The 21011-nt window shown below is 43.3% G+C and overlaps 1 protein-coding gene across 1 annotated transcript in view; it reads left to right on the top strand.

Moving 5' to 3' along the window:
- Positions 1-1539: 1539 nt before the first annotated feature.
- LOC311226697 (uncharacterized protein) overlaps positions 1540-21011 on the top strand; it is a gene marked incomplete at its 5' end in the record, with an annotated part of 49660 nt that continues 30188 nt past the window's right edge. Inside the window, one exon of the mRNA XM_084312109.1 lies at positions 1540-1759. Coding sequence (XP_084168235.1) covers positions 1540-1759 — 220 coding nt within the window. The remainder of the gene's footprint in view (positions 1760-21011) is intronic.

Raw genomic sequence — 21011 nt, 5'->3', positions numbered from 1 at the left:
GGTATGCCGGTTATCATGGAACCTAGTTTGAGGACAGACGAGGGCTTTCTGGGCTAACTGCTGGACAGCTGGATCCACCAGTCTGTGTGGCACGCAGCTTAGGGACTCGAGAGTATACTGCTGTCTGTTATATTTTCCACACCAACTGCCCTGTTTATTTTTACTACTTTTGCTTAATTAAACTATCAAATAAATCCACGTCTGACTAGAACTAAATTATTTGTCTCGACAGATCCCCCTCTTTTTCAAGATGATCTGAGCACGGTCGGAGGGAGGAAGGAAGTTGCCTAGGACCTTTGCTCTTCTCTGTATTTACGAATTACCTATCTTGGGCTGCCAAATGTGCTACAACAGTTCTTTATGCAGATGATTCGACATTGTATTACGCTGCACCATCATGCAATGTACTTAATGAAGTTTTGAGCAGAGAACTTAAAGTTGTGCATGACTGGGTAGTATGTAATAGACTTGTCCTTAATATCTCCAAGACTAAATGTATTGTGCTGGGAACAAGGCACAGGTTATCTACAAAATCCAAAGCTTCATTTAAACTTGTGTAATTCTGCAGTTCAACAAGTTGAAAGTACTAAACTCCTTGGAGTGATGCTGGATTGCACTCTGTCTTGGTCTCAGCATATTAATTATATTGTTTTGATGGGAAGAGCAATTGGTATTTCCAGGAAAATGTGCTTCTTTTGTTGCCCGTCCCCTTTTATGTCAGATAGTGCAAAGTTTAGTTTTATGTCATCTTGACTATTGCTCTGCGATGTGGTCATCTGCTCCAGGTGGTCCAGAACAGGGCAGCACTGTTGGTACTGGGCTGCTCAATAAGGTCTAATGTGAGCCGTATGCATGCCCGCCTCTCTTGGCTTAACGTTGAAAATAGATTGTCTTTTAATATACTTGTGCTGTTCAAGTTGGTCATGAGCAGTAAAACTCCTGTTTTTATACATAATCAGATTGTTTTGAGTAATACTGTGCACAAGCATTACACTAGAGGTTCCAGTAGTGGGCAGCTTGAATTGCCAGGTCCTAGAACCAACGCTTTAAGGAGATCTTTTATTTTTAGACCATTAACTCTTTGGAATAACCTGCCTCAAAACCTCTGCTGCATTTACAGTAGATTCACAAATAATCTTAAATTGTAAAGTTTTTTTTTTTCTGTTTCTGTGCTTGCATGTAATTTTAGCCATCTTAATTGTTAGTTTCATTATGCATTGTGTGTTGAGTACTGACTTTTAATAATTTTGTTTTGCAATAATAATTGTTTTTGTATGTTTTTTTTGTGTGGACCCCAGGAAGACTAGCTGGTTGCTATGGCACCAGCTAATGGGGATCCGTAATAAAATCAAATAAAATCAAATCACACCGGAGCAGCAGGTGGCGGTAATGCAGCTTTACGTTTGATCATGCCACCCGCCCTCCAGTTAAAACCCACGAAGAAGAACTCGCGGCAGAAGGCACGCGGGTCAAAGTAGGGTATTAATTAGCTGCAGCTGCGCGTCACGTGTTCAGGTTCTCGTCACGTGTCGTTTGAAGATGGACGAGCACGTGCTGCTGCTGCGAGCTAAACTGGGCTATGTGTTCGAGAGGTTAGCAGACGGCGCGGTCACCGAGATCATACACATGTGTCGAGACTTCCTGAACGACGCGGGAGCACCGGGACCGGGACCCGTTAGTGTGACGTTCTGCTCCCGGTCCACGCAGACGCAGCAGAGCGCGCTCCCGGTACCGGGGATGAAGGAAGACCAGGAGAGTGGTGAGTGTTTCATTACGCTTCACCAGAAAGGCTTTCGAAATAGTGAAATGCCATGTTGACCTCAATATTTTCAAAACAAATGATATGAAAAGGTTATGAAATGAACGAGAATGTGATAAAATATGTAATAAAAACGGAGCTCAACGCATACATAAAGTTGGTTCCACCACAAGTGAACCCTCTGTGTTACCTCTAAAGCAGTCCCCGCTTTCACTATAGACCACTACACTTCCGCGTTACATTGAAATCGGGGAGGAGATTGCGGGGGGGTGCATATGAATGAATGTGGACGAGAGCCGTGATGTAAGTGGTTGCTGATACGGCTGTTGGGGGTGCTAGAGACATGATCGAATAGACGTTTATGCGCCTCGCTCTCCTGAACACGGCGTGACCCATAACTAATCGATCAGAACTAAATCGGCAGAGAAAAAGCCCATTTTAAAGCACCTATTCCGCATGGACATGCGCAGAGTGCCCATGGAGTCTGGACGACGCGAGATGACGCTCGAATGAATGTGGACTGTTCTATCAGAGGGGGAGCTTCGGTGGCCAATGTCCTTTCAGCCGAACAGGATAATGAAAAAATGATCCCACTAAATGGCCAGACGCGTCTTATGGCGACATCTACAATTACCTCATTGAGTCTCCAGGTAGACTAATATTTATATTTAAGTGCAGCGGTCTGTAGCCACTTACATGACCATCGAAGCTCCCCCCTCTGATGGAACAGTCCACATTCATTCGAGCGTCATCTCGCGTCGTCCAGACTCCTGGGCACTCTGCGCATGTCCATGCGGAATAGGTGCTTTAAAACGGGCTTTTTCTCTGCCGATTTAGTTCTGATCGATTAGTTATGGGTCACGCCGTGTTCAGGAGAGCGAGGCGCATAAACGTCTATTCGATCATGTCTCTAGCACCCCCACAGCCGTATCGGCAACCACTTACATCACGGCTCTCGTCCACATTCATTCACCCCCCCCCCGCAATCTCCTCCCTGATTTCAGAATCCCAGAAGTGTTACGGTGGTCTATAGGCTTGTTCGAGATGGATTTCGGTTTGCCTCGACTAGTAGACGAGAGTAGCCGAGTGAAGCCGGGGGAGGAGTTAAAAAGGCGGACACTGCCGATTTCACGAGAGCCTCTCGCCTAGTCTCTCATGGCAGATACGCTTTCACGTCACCACACACACATTACACACCTGTCCAGCTCATTATAATGCGATGGCCGTGTGCAAAATTAGATCAGATTAAAATGTACAGCACACCATATACTGCTTAGGGCTGGGCGATATGACGATATTATATAAATATCGGGTACAGTTCATTAACGATACACTTTTTAAACGTATCGTGGATATCGTGATGTTTTGCCCAAGAGGCTTGTGTCGCGTCAATCTGGTCCACACATTGAAACTTTTGAACAGCGCCGCCGCCGCCCCACACACACACTACTGCATCAAAAGTTACTACTTATTATAACAAAGGCATTCGTTTTGTGGCATTGACGTTATATAGTTACACTTTCAATAACATCAGCGTATTTACATAGCAACGACCGAGGTCGACCTAGATATAGCAAGCATTAGCCGTTCATATCTCAGCCCGTGCTGACTCCGTTGTGCCCATTCTGCGGTCTGTTAATAACGTTTTCAATCAGACAGATGTATGGAAAGGCTTTTATTATAACATCCGTTGCAGTAAAATCATTATGCCTCCAGTCATTTAGTCATTCTGCAGAGCTAAAAGCTAAACGTCGGCCGCGGCGAGCTGCCGCTGCCATTGTTGTTTTCATTGAGCTCTCCAATAGCGGAAGTAAAAAATTAATACGCGCTTGCCGATTGGTGCTAAGAACAGCAGGGCGGGTGCAAGCGATGTGACGTAATTGGCAGACGCGACTGTCAATCAAAATGATTCTGTTTGCCGACTGAATGAATATAAACGTTATTAACAGATTGCAGCATAGGTACAATACAGTACAGCTCAATACAACAACAATCAACAGTGGACTGGAGGATGCAGACCAGAGAAAGACTTTCGTCTTGTTTACATCAGGGTCCCCCATTTTCAATTCATCATATTTCATATCTAAATCATATAATATCTCATTGCTAAATATATGCAATATATAATCTAATAATCCAATAATCTAAATCTAATATATAATATAAAAATACTAAATGCATGGGTATTTTATTTTGTCTTTAATGTTAGCTTGCAAACTCAAATACTGTCTGGGTAAGCCTCATAATGAATTGTTTGGGGGAAAAAATAAAAACATCGTGATGCGTATCGTGTATCGCCGAAAGGTCAGAAAATATCGTGATATCATATTTAGGCCATATCGCCCAGCCCTAATACTGCTATAGTGGAATATACTATTCATATACCATAATGTATACCATCTTGTTCAGGGGTGCAGTCGTAAAATGGGCGGAGGCCAAACGGTATCCTATTATTATGCAAAGTCTAGGCACTTATCACCTAGACTTTGCATAATAATAGGATGTGCGCACTTGGAAGCCCAAACGCCGTTTGACCGTGGTTGCCCAGCACTGCACCACTGATCTTGTTGCGTGCTCCTGGCCGCACGCACACACAACGCACTGCTGAATAATTCTGTTTTGCATCAATATATATGTATACTGTGTATATTGAGGCAAAACAGAATTATATATACAGTATTGAGGCAAAACAGACCACGCATGTGTGTATGTGTGTGTGTGTGTGTCTGACAGCTTGAAGTTTATCATGATGATATGATGATAACGCATAACATAATAAAGTTTTCAATCAATCAATCGTCTCATAACTCCCTGGCTGTCACGTGGCTGGTGACTGACAACTTTTCTGAGCCAATAGGCGCTTTGCGCGACCTTAGCAAGTCGCTTCCCAGCCGGGAGCAGCCGAGTGAGAGGTACTCCTCGCTCTGAAGGCTGTGCGTGGCTCGCTCCCGCGAGAGTTCCGCGCCTCGCCTCGTCAGATTTTCAGAGCAAGTCGGACAATATTCTAACCGTCATGCAACGCGCTTGGCGAGGCCGTAGTAAAACCTGCGCAGATCTGCGTCCGCCTATCCCATCTCGAACACGCCTTATGACAATACAGCCGGTTAACCCTTTCACTGTGACAATACAGAAGGTTAACCCTTTCACTGTGACAATACAGAAGGTTAACCCTTTCACTGTGACAATACAGCCGGTTAACCCTTTCACTGTGACAATACAGCCGGTTAACCCTTTCACTGTGACAATACAGCCGGTTAACCCTCTTTCACTATAGAATAGAATAGAAATACTTTTATTATCCCGTGGAAAATTTGACACTACAAATCGCTCAATATTTAAACATTTAGACAGAACAGGTCACGAATTAGAATAATACAACGAATCAAATCAAGTTGCCTAGGATAAGAGTAGAGTAAAATAGAATAAAAATGGAATAAAATATACAGTAAATAAATACAGTAAACATATACTGAGGTCTACAGTAGGTGTAATATTGCACAGTGCTGTTTCAAACTAAGTCCAGGAAGATGGTAACTGTCACTCTGTGCTCAGTGATGCAGTGAGGCACAGTGATGCATTATATAGTCTGATGGCTGTTGGAATGAAGGACTTCCTGTGCCGTTCAGTGCTGCATTTGGGTAGCCGGTTAACCCTTTCACTGTGACAATACAGCCGGTTAACCCTTTCACTGTGACAATACAGCCGGTTAACCTTTCCCTTTCACTGTGACAATACAGCCGATTAAAGCTTTCACTGTGACAATACAGAAGGTTAACCCTTTCACTGTGACAATACAGAAGTTTAACCCTTTCACTGTGACAATACAGAAGGTTAACCCCTTCACTGTGACAATACAGAAGGTCAGTGGTCCCTGCCTGCTTCAAGATGTCTACCATTATCCCGGTACCAAAGAAATCTTCCCCAACAGGTCTCAATGACAACAGACCGGTGGCACTCACCTCTGTGGCCATGACATGTTTCGAGAGGCTGGTTAAGGATCACATTTGTGCCTCCCTCACCAGTGATATGGACCCTATGCTATGCAATTTGCATACAGGCCAAACAGGTCCACTGATGATGCAGTCTCCCAAGTACTGCACAGCACCCTCTCTCACCTTCAACACCATAGTCCCCACCAGACTGGTGGACAAGCTGATCGAGCTGGGTCTGAGCTCCGCTCTGAGCGCATGCATACTGGACTTTCTGAGTGAAAGGCCCCAGGCGGTCAGGGTGGGGGGTCAGACCTCCAACACCATCACCCTGAGTATCGGGTCCCCCCAGGGCTGTGTTCTGAGCCCCCTGCTGTACTCACTATACACACATGACTGTGTGGCCAAGTTCAGCTCCAACTCCATAGTGAGCAGGGGAGGAAACTAACTTTTTGGCTTACCAGCCAACTGGCGAGTATCTGATTTTTTTTACCAGCCAAAGAGATTTTTTACCAGACAAAAAAAATCGCTAATTGTGATAATTACTTCTTTGTATGTCAAGCCGCGTCAATGTTGTGTATGCATCTGGGTAGGCACACTGTGCCTTTAAGACAGCACGGTGGTCTTACGACAGTGCTGTGAAGTAACGTCAAGTGTTGTGGTAACGTCAGTTGGGTTGGTGTGCTGTTGACGTTGTGTGCACAGTGCACTGGTTGAGCTAGCCCCTTTCGTGACTGCGATGTGCAAGCCAGGGGCTTTTGAGCATGAAATAAAATGTCTAACCTTACGTCGTAGTCCGGTGCTTTTTTGGAAACATTATAGTCATAACAGATATACACCTAGCTGGCTGCTTTGAGCACACGGGGCTAACGTTAGCTAGCAAGCACCTATATCTAAAACGCTAACTAGAAGCTAACCATTGTATACAGTTCCAGTAGACAACATTACACCTCTGATTTAAATGTGTCCTTAGTAACTTATACTCGATGGTTGTACTAGGGTTGGATGCAGTTCCCCGTTGGTCAGTCTGTCTGTTTTCCATATTCTGCTGTGTTTAACGTTATCTGTTTGCGAGTGCTCCTGATGGCTAGCCTAGTAGTACCGCGGGACTTTTATTATTATTATATGTCCGCGGGTTGGCCAGTACTGCGCAAACGTTTATTAAACATTATATGTCCGCGGGTGGTCTTGTGCAGTGCTCTCGTGGCACTGTCAACTAAAGCGAACACTCAGAAGACGCGCACCGTTTGCCAGTGCAGTGATTGCAGAATGTTTTTTTTTTTGTATACTCGCCAGACTGGCGAGTGGTCTTCATGAATCACTCGCCAAACGTAAAAAATACTCGCATTTGGCGAGTAAAGTGGCCTAATTTCCTCCCCTGATAGTGAGGTTTGCGGATGACACAGTGGTAGAGCCATATGAAATCCGTTTTATTTTTTTCCAAATTCCGTTTTTTCCGTTTTAATATTTCAGAATTCTGTATTTTGCTTTGTACGCTCATTTTACCATCAGAAATAGTGTCTAATAAGTGGGAATGAATAAATGTCCACAATTTAATAAGATATAACAGTCCATTTAATAGGGCTGTCTTAAATACTTCGAAGCTTCGTTCGATGGGCATGGGATTCGAATATGAAAATAAAATTTGATTATTATTAAAAAAAAAAAAATTTTATATATTTTTGCAAAATCAACTCTGCCTCTCTTTGTTAACACTTAAATCGCTGTTGACGCTGGAACACGTCATTCCCCGCCATGCTTATTCTGCCGAAGACGCTGGGCAGCGTCTTTGATATCAATATTTAAAAAATCTGTGATCGAAATCATATTTCTCCCCCGGAGACATGAGATGTACTGGTGAGCCCCTATCAACTCTAAGGGTTCAAGAGCGCCATCTGGTGGCCGATCGGCGGATCGCCCAGGGAAGAAACAGGAAGTGGAAGCTGGTGCTCATTTCAATTTGGTCCGATCACTCGGTAATAGTCCCAGGACTCGAGCTGATCACGACGGATAGTGATCCGTTACCAATAACTCGATAAACAACATGATTTGGACGTATATACTATTATACAACCTGGAAATGGATCGGATATTTCGACATCCCATAATAGAAAAAAATCTGTTCCACGCTCATCTCCCAACGGTGAGAGGAAGCTACGGTGAGTTTCAGCGTTATTTTGTAATGTCTTCTATACTAACTGCTCTATTAATGGTCATATCACCCACACTAGATGAATGATATAAAGTTGCCCACGGAATTATAAACGACCCCCCCCCCCCCCCCCCCCCATCCGGTCATCATCAGATCATACGTAGTAACTTCTAGAAGTACGTCCATTTGACATTTTTTATCTCGCACAGATTCCTACCAAACTGTATTTGATCATCAATATAATGCATTTAGGGCTATAAATCAAGTTCTGGAGAAAGCTGCAGAAAACGATAAAAACATACTTATACTTTAGACCGTATTTTAGTATGAATATGTGAATGAAAAAGTATAACGTTGCTACACCCTGAACAATAGATATAAGATGTTGAATGGGCCATAGTAATGTCAATTTAGCAATAAAAATTTAAAAGTTATAGCCCTGCAAAGAAGGGGAACTTCTCCATGTTAAATAGCTTAAAGTACCTGGGGGTCCACATCTCAGAGGATCTGACATGGACAACACACATAGACTCGGTAGTAAAAAAGGCGAAGCAGTGCCTCTACCACCTGAGACGGTTAAGGAAGTTCAGAGTATCTGGGAAGATACTCTAGTCCTTCTACTCCGGAGATGTAGAGAGCATCTTGACTGGAAACATCACTGCCTGGTATGGAAACGGCACGGCACAGGACAAGAAGGCCCTACAGAGAGTGATACGCTCAGCCGAGCGTACCACGGGTATTGCACTACCACCCCTGCAGGCAGGGTTCGAATTATCATCTGAGAGCTATGGGGCCCCCTGATTTTTTTTTTTTACTATTATTTTCCTGAAATTGTGGCTGTTTTCGAAGTCATATTTAGAGGAATATCTCATTAGAATTTGTCTAATACTAAGTAATAATGACATCACACAACAGTCTAATCATTAGACTATTGTGTGATGTCATTATTCAGTCTCATTCTTAACCATAAATATTTGTTCATTTTCTTACTCACCTCTGATATATAATGCCATATTTACTTATTTGCATTTTGCATCTGATAAAATACAACAATTTAATTTGAAAAATGAGACAAAATGTATGAACTTGAATTAACATTTATTTGTCTCTGCACTTATAAATCAAAAACTAACAAAATAATCGAATGGAAAAAAACAGCAGCATTCATCAGGATACAGTAAGTAACATTATCATCTGATAATAAAATGAACATAAAAGCTGCCCTCTAGTGGCCGGCGATAAACTCTTCACACTTGTATAAATCAAAATAAATAATGTTATAAAAAATGTGCACAGGTAATCAAGCAACTCTGCATCTGTGCCCTTATCAAGTTCAACAAGGTCAAGAAAAACATTGTCCACATCTCCATCCCCAGTGACATCACATCTGACATAAATTATCATGTAAGCTTTTCCATGAATTGTGCTTTCATCCAGTGTTATACTGATACGTGAATCCTGCGATTTGACATGAGAAACAAATTTTTTTTTCATCTCTGTGGCAATGTGCTCTATGATCTGTGCACAAGAATGATCGGATTGGTGAGCTGGCCCGACTGTCGCACCGTTCAACTCATTAAGTGTCATAAGGGGGTTCAATTTGGTATAAGGCAACCTTTCTTTAGCGACAGTATATGCTGCCCTGAATGAACTGGCTGTCTCCTTGAGCAAAGCAGATGTGATTTCGCTCACTTTTCTTGGAAGCACTTCCTTCTGGGTTTGACATTCTATAGCTTGCTTATGAGCAACGCTATCTGTTGTGAAGGATCAGATTAAACCGAATATATATATTTATTTATGGATATATATTTAATAGTATTTGTATATCGTTTGATATCCCTTGTATATTCCTTGTACATATACACGGAATATCCCTTTATTCTACTACAGCCCATAATAGTTCATTCTCTTATTGGACAAAAGGACCAGGCGCCAGAGACCGGCCCCTGGCGTTCAAGTTCAAAGGTACCGACGAGACATGCCCTTACTAGCCTCAGCTCCGCGCAGTAATACGGCTACCGAAAGCAGAGCGGCACTACTTGTCCACCGTGCATATAAATATGGCGCAAGAAATGTAGAATTCCTCTTAGTCCTTTACCCTTCTACCCAACTAAGTAACAAGACGTGAAGCCTCACCCCACGATACCGCGTGCGGTGTAGTACGGCCTGTTTGGCCTTAGAATAGCAGTGAGACCTCGTGCGAATTAATAGCTGAATTGCCAGAGTTTGGCACCGTATTTCTATTAAGTAATAATAGTCTATTATGTATGGTGCATCGTGCGGTTAGAGTTCTAAAGTGAGCAGCACCCCCATCGCTTCCTCGCGTTATCTAGAGTCTTAACCAGGTTGGGCAGACCACACGTGGTGCTTTCATCCGAGGAGTTCTAGGCGAGGACGAGTGGACCTGCACATTGGATTACCTACCCCGACGACTGTTGAGCCCTATACGGCATGGAATATCTATTTGCTTTGGTGCTTTGATTTGTGGAGCGGATAATCGCCAACACCGGTGAGTGTTGGATTTACCCCGAGAGGAGCCAAGGTGAGACGGCGCTCAGACCAGACTGAGGTCGCCTCGCTTCTTCTCCGTTGTGGACCTACAGCTACAGCTATCGTCTACAAGAGAGCCCAAGTGTATTCATCTGCGGATCAAGGTTCTACGGGCACTGTGTTCTGTACCTGAACTCTCCCTAGAAATCGTTGACCAGACGGGATACAGCCGACGGCTCTCCTACCCCCCCTACTGGCTTACAACCGGCAGGACCCTTTACAGTATATCCTGCTATAATCATTAAGTGCCATCGTTATAATTCCCTAAGAGCCAGGTTGTATACTTGCTTCCTGTGTAACCAGAGATTGGACATTCAGTGTTGATTTGCATACGAGTACTCATTTGCCTTACAAGAGCATTCAATTCAAATCATAAATGTAATAAGTAACTATTATATGTACCTTTTGCTATATATTAAATATTTGACTATTACCTTTGTGTGGACCTGATTTCATATGTGGGAAAGTGTTCATCATACTTAGATATCGTGTACTGTATGGCCAGTAATTAAAGTACATAAAGCGGTAGTGGTTTAATGATACCATACTTATCAATACAGTCAGGGAATTGTACCCCTCAGTTACACTATCACTGTGCAAGTATATTTTCTTCCTCAACTTCTTGCTCTGAGAGCTAGTCACAGTCCCATTCATCCACTGCTCTGCCAAATGGGCTCCAAATGATTTATTTAACAATATCTTGGCGTTTTTACATGGAAGGCAGCCAATGCATCCCTCCTTGGCAAATAACCAGCTATATTTATTTTTCCAAAAGATCCACTGACTCGGACCCCAGCATTGTGGTGGTTGAGTAGCAGCGCAGTCCAGGTCTAGTGGTGGAGACTCGGGTCTGGCAGTGGCAAACGGCGCGGTAACAATAACTGGTGCACTGCGCACAGGAGCAGCAGAGCTAACACTAATACTAGCACTAGCAGTGTCAACTTCAGTGACAGTAGCGCTGCTAGCTGCTGCACTAACAGCGTCAGACTTTGGCCTTTTTATAAAACCAAAGCTGTCCAGCTTTGTACAGCCTTGCGGCGGGTTGAGCCTTTTTTTTGGCGGCATGTGGCGTACTGTTTAGTGTTTATGTTTTCAGTTGCAGCCTGCAGGACACAGACGGACCGGCAGCCTTCTGTTTACATCAGCTGCTTCTTCTTCACTAGGTTGGAGTAGCGTTAAACTTATGGGGCGACGCTCATGGGCGACACATAGCGGCTTGGAGGTGAAATGCAGCCTATTCCACAACATTAATTACTCTGTTAATTTTTCTTTTCAGTTTTTAAAAGAACAATTTATTTAGGTAGCATAAATAATACTAATTCGTACATAAAAAAAAAAATATAATTTTTTTTGAGAGACTCCCACAGGGGGTCTTGACTATGGGGGCTCAGACTATAGCTATGGGGGCTGAGCCCCCATTGGTCTCCTCATAATTCGAACACTGCCTGCAGGTCCTATATAACAAGAGGTGCAAATCCAGAGCCTGCAGAATAATGAAAGACCCTCACCACCCCAACAACAGCCTGTTCAAGCTGCTGCGGTCAGGCAAACGCCTGTCAGGGTTTCCGTTAGCCGGTAATTACCGGTATTTGACCGGCAAAATCTGTTGAAGTCCGACATATTTAATCTCTCCGGTCTTAATGTCCGGTGAAAATAATTCCCTCTAAGCACAATTTGATTATTTGAATTGTATTAATGTAACTGAGGGGTACAATTCCCTGACTGTATTGATAAGTATGGTATCATTAAACCACTACCGCTAGGCCTGCCGCGATAAGCAATAAATCGATTAATTGCCGCGATAATTAAAATGAATGCAATGATTTTGACGGGCGCGATTAATTGCTATTTGCGCGTTTGTTTTAATGAGGCGGACCCAGTGGCCCTTGTCAGTCACTGTCCGTGTTGGGAGGCGGGCCGCTGGCTTTACTACAGAGCACAGCACAGGAGCTCCGTGGGGCTAACGTTACCCCTCATTGTGTCTATTCTACTAGCATTAACGTTACTCATACAAACAGAGTAAACACAGTTTTCAATCAATCAATAACAACATTAACGAGACCCTCGTGTCTATTCTGCTAACGCTAACGTTACCTCTCATTGTGTCTATTCTACAAGCGTTAACGTTAGCTGTAACGTTACCAGTCGCGTCTATTTGCTAACGTTAGCATTAGGTAATAACCGGTTTAAAATGGATGGTGATTACATCACGTTGTGTCTATTCTACTAGCATTAACGTTACTCATACAAACAATCAATAGCAAGTTATATTGATCACGCTATGTACGATAGCCATGCTAAAACGCTAGCACAACATTAGCACCTAACCTAACAACAAGCCTTAACAAGTCAGCGATCTTTTTGCGAGACTAAACTCTCCGCTCGGTGGCAAATTGTGTTGATGTCGGTTTTGTTTAATCAATAAATGAGGCAGAATACACAGTGACTGTATCCTTTGTTTATTGCACTTGTGTCTGCTGCAAACATAATGATTATGAAATCCTAGAGACGCGTCTCTATTCTGACCAATCAGTGGTCTGCAGTGTTTCACGTGACTTTTCTGGTACCCAAAGTACCTGATAATCGCAACAATACTTCCGGTCCGGTCGGTGGGCTTCAAAATAAAAGTCTAAAACACCGGAAAAGACGGAGCGGTGGGCTTCAAAATAAAAGTTTTGGGAAATAAATTTCTCCAAAAAAAAAAATTCTCTAACCGGTCGCAATAATATCGCTTATCGCGATATTTTCGGGGGCAATTAATCGCCCAGCAAAATGTGTTATCGTGGCAGGCCTAACTACCGCTTTATGTACTTTAACTACTGGCCACACAGTACATGATATAGATATGATGAACACTTTCCCACCATGAAACCAAGTCCACACAAATGTATAAATCGAATATTTAATATATAGCAAAGGGTATATACAACGTTCACTTAATGACATTTATGATTTGAATGCACTTGTAAGGCAAATTAGTATTCGTAGGCAAATCAACATTGAATGTCCAATCTCTGGTTACGCAGGAAGCACGTATACAACCTGGTTCTTTAGGGAACTATAGCGATGGTACTTAAATGATTATAGCTGGATACACTAAAGGGGGTCCCGCTGGTTGTAAGTCAGTAGGGGGGGGGGGGTTAGGAGAGCCGCCGGCGATATCCCATCTGGCCAACGATTTCTTGGGAGAATTCAGAGTGCTGAACACGGTGCCCACAGAACCTTGGTCCACAGATGAATACAGTTGGGCCCTCTTGTAGACGGTAGCTGCCGGTCCACAACGAAGAGACGTGAGGCGACCTCACTCGGGGTAGAGCGCCGTCTCACCTGGACTCCTCTCGGGGGGTAGTTCCAACACTCACCAGTGTTGGCTGTTATCCATGGCATAAATCAAAGCACCCAAAGCAAGTAGATAATCCAAGCCGTGTAGGGCTCGCCGTCGTCCGGGTAAGGTAATCCAATGTGCAGGTCCACTCGTCCTAGCCCAGAACTCCTCGGATGAAAGCACCACACGTGGTCTGCCCAGCCTGGTTAAGACTCTAGATAACGCGAGGAAACGATGGGGGTACTGCTCACTTTATAACTCTAACCGAACGATGCACCATACATAATAGACTATTATTAACTTAATAGAAATACGTCCCACTCGACGGTATAGTGCCAAACTATGACAATTCAACTATTAATCCACACGATGTCTCAATGCCATTCTGAGGCCAAGTTGACCATACTGCACCACACGTGTATCGTGGGTGAGGCTTAACGTCTTGCCACTAGGTTGGAGGGTAAAGAACTAAGGGCTAAGGGACTAAAAGAAAGTTCTACTTTACTTGCGCCATATATATATATATGCGCTGTGAACAAATAGTACCATTCGTATTTCGCCAGACGTATTCCTACGCGGAACCGGGGCTAGTAACGACATGTTCGTCGGCACGATTGAACTTGAACCAAGGGGCTTGGCTGCTGGCGCCAAGTTCTTGTCCAATGAGAGAATACTATTATGGGCTGTTAGTAGACTAAAGGGATATTCAGTGTATATGTACAAGGAATATACAAGGGATATCAAACGATATACAAATACTATTAAATATATATCTATAAATAAATATATATATTCGGTTTAATCTGATCCTTCACAACAATTAAAATAGGCAAAAATTAAATAGCCTATGCGATGAACGAAACAATCATTACATTTGTTTCATCGTTGCTTCACCAAGCAGTAGGGATGCACCGATATGAAAATTGGCCACCGATACCGATTGTTCAACTAACACAATCGGCCGATACCGATACTTGTGGCAAAAAATACGTTTTTTTTTTTTTTTTTTTTTTTATTAAACTACTGTATATTTGTATTTGTAGGCCTCTTTACTTACTTAAAAAAAGGAAACATCAAGAAATATGTTTATGGTATTAATTCCACCATGCCATGTATCACTATCCCTCTCCCAGTATCGTCTGGTGGCCTGCAGATGGATACTATTCTCTCAACCAGAGCTTTCAACCAATGCAATAGAACCATTTTGATTGACAGTCGATTCGGCCAATTACGCCACACCGCTAGCACCCACCTCCTGCTGTTCTTACCACCAATCGGCAAGCGTTTATTCATTTTCTACTTCCGGGCATGCCGCCATTGATCTGCTTGAGAGAACCACAACAAGCTAATACGTTAGCTGCCCGGCGGTGCCCGCCGACCAGCGCGCTCCACAGGATGACCAAACGAGACACAATGATTTTACTGCAACAAATGTTATAATAAAACAAAGCCTTTCTATACATTTGTCTGGTTGAAAACTTTATTAACGGATTGCAGAATGGGTAGTTGGGTACGGAATGAGCAACGGAATGGAACTGAGCTATGAACGGAGTAATGCCTTGCTTGCTTGCTTGCTATCTTCGGGTAAATAATATGCTGATGTTATTGAACGTGTAACACTAACTATATAACGTTAATGCCACAAAACGAATGTTTGTCATTTTAACAGCAGATACTTTCTTAAATGCCATCTTCCCGAGAGAGGGTGTTGACGGGGAGCTGTGATGGGTTCGCTTGGTTGTGTTATTAATAGCATTGAACAGCTAACCGAAAGCTAGCGTTAACTAACGTTAAAGGTTTAGCCATAACGTTACCTTGGCTAAAGTTGGGGCTATTCATAATCCAGCAATAATGGTTGCAGACCTGCAAGCAAAGTACAGCAAGTTGGCAAAGGAGTATTCCAACGTAAATCACATTTTCACCAGTAACGTTCGTCTTCTATCTCCCGGTAGCTCATGCTAGCTAACCTAGCTCATGTTAATGTCGTCAGTGATCGACCACCTCGCGTACACAATTAATGACATGTTGCGGACAGCCATATCGGTGACAATGTTTAGCTTTTAGTGCCAAATGATAAGAGTCTGAAGCGGAGTCTCAAAAGAGAATGTTGAATATTTAGTAGTAACTTTGATGCAGTAGCTTGTGTGTGTGGGGGACTGGGGGCGGCGCCGTTGGCAGGACGCGACTGAATTTATCGGCTACTGCCATCGGCACATTCGAGCTTATAGGCCGATTGCAGTCAACAAGGCACTTATCGGCCGATACAGATACCCGACCAATACATCGGTGCACCCCTACCAAGCAGGTCTAATAATGACAACGATGTTGTCAGCGGGAGCTTGCTGCTAGATTTGCGACTGCATGCAGCCACAGAATCCACCATGATCCACCATCTGTGCCAGCACAGTGCAATACTCCAATTCAGCCATTGGCAATTCAGCTGTTGGGTGGGGGGCGCTGTTGAGCGGTCCCCAGATAGAGCCTGAAAACAGCTGAATCTGCTGCTCTGCAGCGCCATACTCTCGCAAATAAGTCGTTGGGAGGTGGAGAGAGTCATCACGCAAACCCACGATAATGTTGCCGTCTCTCTCTGCCAAATTTCTCAGTTCTTCGCTTGATATAATTAATACAAATGTCCAATATAACGGAATTCGTTAGCTCATAAAAATGTGATTATAACAGACTGCTGTTTATTATTAATGTCGGGCGACTGCCCACAGACACCTATTTGATTTAAAGTCGGCAGCAGCACGGAGTCTCTGGACTTATTTTATTTGGAATATAATGACTGTATACTAGAGCTGCCGCGATAACCGCATTACCGCGGTATCGCTGTTGCATCACGCTCACCGCAGAGTTAGGCTGAATACCGCGTCACCGCTGTTTTTTATCATAATAATAAAGTTGGCTTGCGGCTCTGCAGATATACCCTACTCGGTTCCAAGCGACCCTATTGGGTAGAAGTGGTACCAGAAAAGTCGTGTGAAACATTGCAGACCACTGACTGGTCAGAAGAGAGACGCGTCACACTTTGTAGCCTCTGAACGAAAACAGAACGCCGCCATCTTTACTGCCTCGCTAAGGATGCATTTCATTCAGGATTTGTTTGCGACAGAACCAAGTGCAATAAACAAAAGAATGGATTCACTGTGTATTCTGCCTTATTTATTGATGAAACAAAACCGACATCAACCCAATTTACCACCGAGCGGAGAGTTTAGTGTCACAACAAGATCGCTGATGTGTTAAGTTTGTTGTTGTTATTAGCTTAATACTACCGTCAGCCGATATACACGAGAGGTAACGTTAAACCTGGGTTTGCTTGGTAGAATACACAATGAGAGGTAACGTTAGCTTTGGCAGAATAGACGCAACGAGAGTCTGGTTAATGTTGTTATTGATTGATTGATTGAAACTGTGTTAAACTCTGGCTTGCTGCAAGCCCTCGGACATCTATGCCCACGGAGCTTTCAGTGTACACACACAAGCGAGCGGCCCCGCCTGTATCCCCACACGGAGACAAACGGAGTAGTACCTGGCTGCAGTGGAAAAGGAACGAAGTACCAGGTGCCTAAAGCGGGTCGAGTCGAGTAGGTACTATGCAGTGGAAAAGCGCCATTAGACTAGAGGCAGGCTATAAGAGTAGACTACTAAAAAAAAAAAAATGCATTCAAATTTTTTTTTTTTTTGTGCGCACTGTGCGGTAATTACCGCGGCGGTAGGAAATATTTCGCAAATTCGTGCGGTAAGGAAAATATCAATACCGCGGCAGCTCTACTGTATACGCAAAAGTAGCCTAGTTTTAAGTTAAAATATTATAAATCTACATGCCTTGAGGATGTCATTCTTTATATAGCCTGCCTATTTGTTTTTAAGCTCGATAAACTCTGACCGGAATTTCTCTCATTTGACCGGTAGATTTAAATCTACCGGACCCTGAGACCGGCAAATTTTTTTTTAACGGAAACCCTGGCCTGCGAACACCAGCAACTAGGACAGAGAGACTTCGGCTCAGCTTCTTCCCCCAGGCCATCAGAGCCTTGAACACTGAACTCTCCACACACAAGCACACATGAGCACACACACAACTAGGGATGCCCCGATCGATCGGCCAGCGATCGGTATCGGCCGATATTCAGTATAAATATGAGATTGGTGATCGGTGATAATGCTTTATTTTCGCAGATCGTCAAAACCGATAGAAAAACATGATCCAATTATTAGCGGAGATCTCGATGCTGACTTCTCTCTCAGACACACAGAGCTGCTTGCAGCGTACGGCTCCTCCTCCTCCTCCTGCTCTCCCGCACCCATGTAAACAAGAGGCTCCAGCTGCCTCCGGCAACAGTCTGCTCTAGTGCATGCGACGTGAGCTAACGTTGGCTACCTACCGAGCTAACGTTACTGTTTAAACTAAATGACCCTGTCAACTATTCACTTTTAGTTTAATACATGAGGCATTGTCTAACGTTATCTAGCTGGCTAGCTACTGATAGCTGCTTATCAACAAATGCTCCAGCAATAGTCGAGTGCATGATAAGTTACCTCCATTGACTCAGTAGCTCACGTTAGCTCTAAACTAAATAGTTAACTGAGGCGTTGTCTTAACGTTATCTAGCCGGCAAGCAGTAGCTACAGATAGCTCCTGATATCAATGTCTTATAACATTGATTTGATGCGTATTCGAGCTGAGGGCATGCTGAATGTGATTTATACCAATAGGGTCCAGCCGGAGAATCCTGGCCGTAGCTGGAGGCTACTAGAGTACACAGACAGTGGAGATGTTTGCAGATAGCGAGCATTTTGACTTGTTGCGTGGTGGCGATGTCTCGCAGATAATACAACTACAAGTATGATTATTTAATATATATTTTTTATAAAAAAATATTATATATAAATATTTTTTTATATACCAAAAACTATCGGTATCGGCCGATATGGCTCATAGACGATCGGTGATCGGTATCGGTGGCAAAAAACGTGATCGGGGCATCCCTACACCAGGGCTGTACAGTGCGAGATATATATTGCACGTGCTACAGCAACAGCAGTCTGTGCGATGAATGGATTTACTTCAGTAGCACTGGTGCGATAGGCATTCGGTTCATATCGATACTCTTATTTTGAAAATCCTGTCGCGGGTCTCATTTCCACCTAAGCGCAGCTCCAGCTATAATATCTATGGCTCCGGCAGCTAGCAACGCTCAGTTCATATCGATACTCTTATTTTGGAAATCCGTGGTGTCGTGACTAGGGATGTCCCGATCACGTGATCGGGATCGGCGCCGATCACGTGCTTTTCAGAGGATCGGGATCGGAAAAAAAATTAAATAAAAATCTGCAGTAAAAAAAGTTTATTTTTTTATTCAACAAACATGACCATGTTCACGTCTTAAACTCATACGGAGGCCTTTAGTTTTGGTTTTAAATTACATATAATATATCATTAATGTATTTATTGTCACACAGAGCAGAATAATTGTCCACAACAAACGCATTCCCTTTAATTTACACCGTTGCAACAAACACATTCCCTTTAATTTAGACCGGCTACACACTCGCATAACAACAGTACAACACGTCGCTCCCGAAACACTGTTATCCACTCACTTGAGCAGCTAGAGGTTTGGAAGTTGGAACTAAGCATTTTAAAATAGAAAGTCAAGCCAGTCCAACAGCAATTGCAATGTTTGCAAGGACGACATTCCGTGTGGAGGAACAACTCATGAAGCAGCAGGCTGGAGCCTGGAGGCGGACTTTTCAGACTAACTTTTCACCTGGATAACGTCATTTATTTGCTGTGACTTAAGGATTATCGTCGGCGTTTCAGACCGTAAGTCGAACACTGAATGTATACTAATGTGCAAACATATATTGAAACTTTTAATATTTCTCATGAAGCACATTTCTCAGGGTGAATGTAACGAGCCGCCGCGCTCGCGCCCCTCCAGGGACTATAGCCAACAGGGACTTGTCTTGCTCCACCAGTTTCTGCCAAATGCGTCAAAATTGATTACTAATGTGAAAGATCGGATCGGGAACGATTTTTATAGATATTTAGATATTTAAAATCACATGATCGGAATCGGATCTGGAGCAAAAAAAGGCGATCGGGACATCCCTAGTCGTGACTCATATCCGCTCCACAGCACACAACACAACAGTACTCGTCTCAGTAGTAGCAGTAGCGTCTGGAACGCGGACATTGCAACATAGCAAGGCTAGTGTGCTTATTTTGCAACCCAAAACAAATCCCTGCGGTTTTATTCTGCAACGGGTCAAATGTATATAACATGCTTTGCAATCCTCGCCATTTCTTTATGACCACGTCGTGTTTAAGACCGGAATTAACGTTGCGTTAGCATAAGCTAACAACAAGCCAAAACCCCGTTCAGAGCGACAGAACAGCAGAGTGGGGACTGGGAAGGAGGGGGAGGCATTCTCCCTTCTGTGTGTGTGTGTGTGTGCGTTTGAAAAGATATGATGAAGTCAGACGAGTATATTATCTTGATAGTGAATGTACTGAGGGTGGACAGATGATGTTGATATTTAAACATAAAAAATACAATACATAATAAATGTATGCATGATCATCATGCAACATAAAACAATTGCAGGAACGGTTTGGGAGAGGAAGGGGTTTTAGGTTGCATGTTCCAAAAAAAATTTACTAAGGAAAACTCCAACATTTTGGGAAATTAGCTTATTTAACATCTTCCCTGAAGTTAGACAAGAAGATACATACCTTTTTTTTGTCTCTGTGCGTGCATTTAGCTTTGGGAACAGTCGCTCCGTTAGCGTAGCTTAGCTTCATCACTGGAAGTGGGGGAGATCCGGAGCTTCATCACTGGAAGTGGGGGAGATCCGGAGCCTGACGTTCCCTTACACTGTATAGTATACAGTCACGAAATACACTCCAATACAACTCAAACGTTCATGTAAACATGTTGTGACCTGTGTATTCACCACATGGAGAAATAAAAAATAATTGAATTAGACAATTACGTTTTATAAGCAAATATACTCTGAACTATTTTTTGCCTAACCACTCCTCTCTGAGCGCAGTCAGTGATTTCAACGTGTCGTTGTGATTGTTGACATTCTCATTCATTCAAAGGATCCGAACCGATTGAAGTTTATGGATACCATGACTTAAAATCCTCTTACCTTGACGATTAAAAGCCTCCCCAATTTAGAAAACAGTAATCCAATGGCTGTTATTGAACCTAAACTAACTTTAGGTTAGTTGTAACGTTAGTTTAGGTTCGTGTTAACGTTAGATAATGTACAAAATAA

The sequence above is a fragment of the Notolepis coatsorum genome, assembly GCF_963971535.1.
Source record: "Notolepis coatsorum genome assembly, chromosome: 4".
Lineage (NCBI taxonomy): Eukaryota > Metazoa > Chordata > Actinopteri > Aulopiformes > Paralepididae > Notolepis > Notolepis coatsorum.
This window is presented reverse-complemented; position numbering and strand designations above follow the sequence as displayed.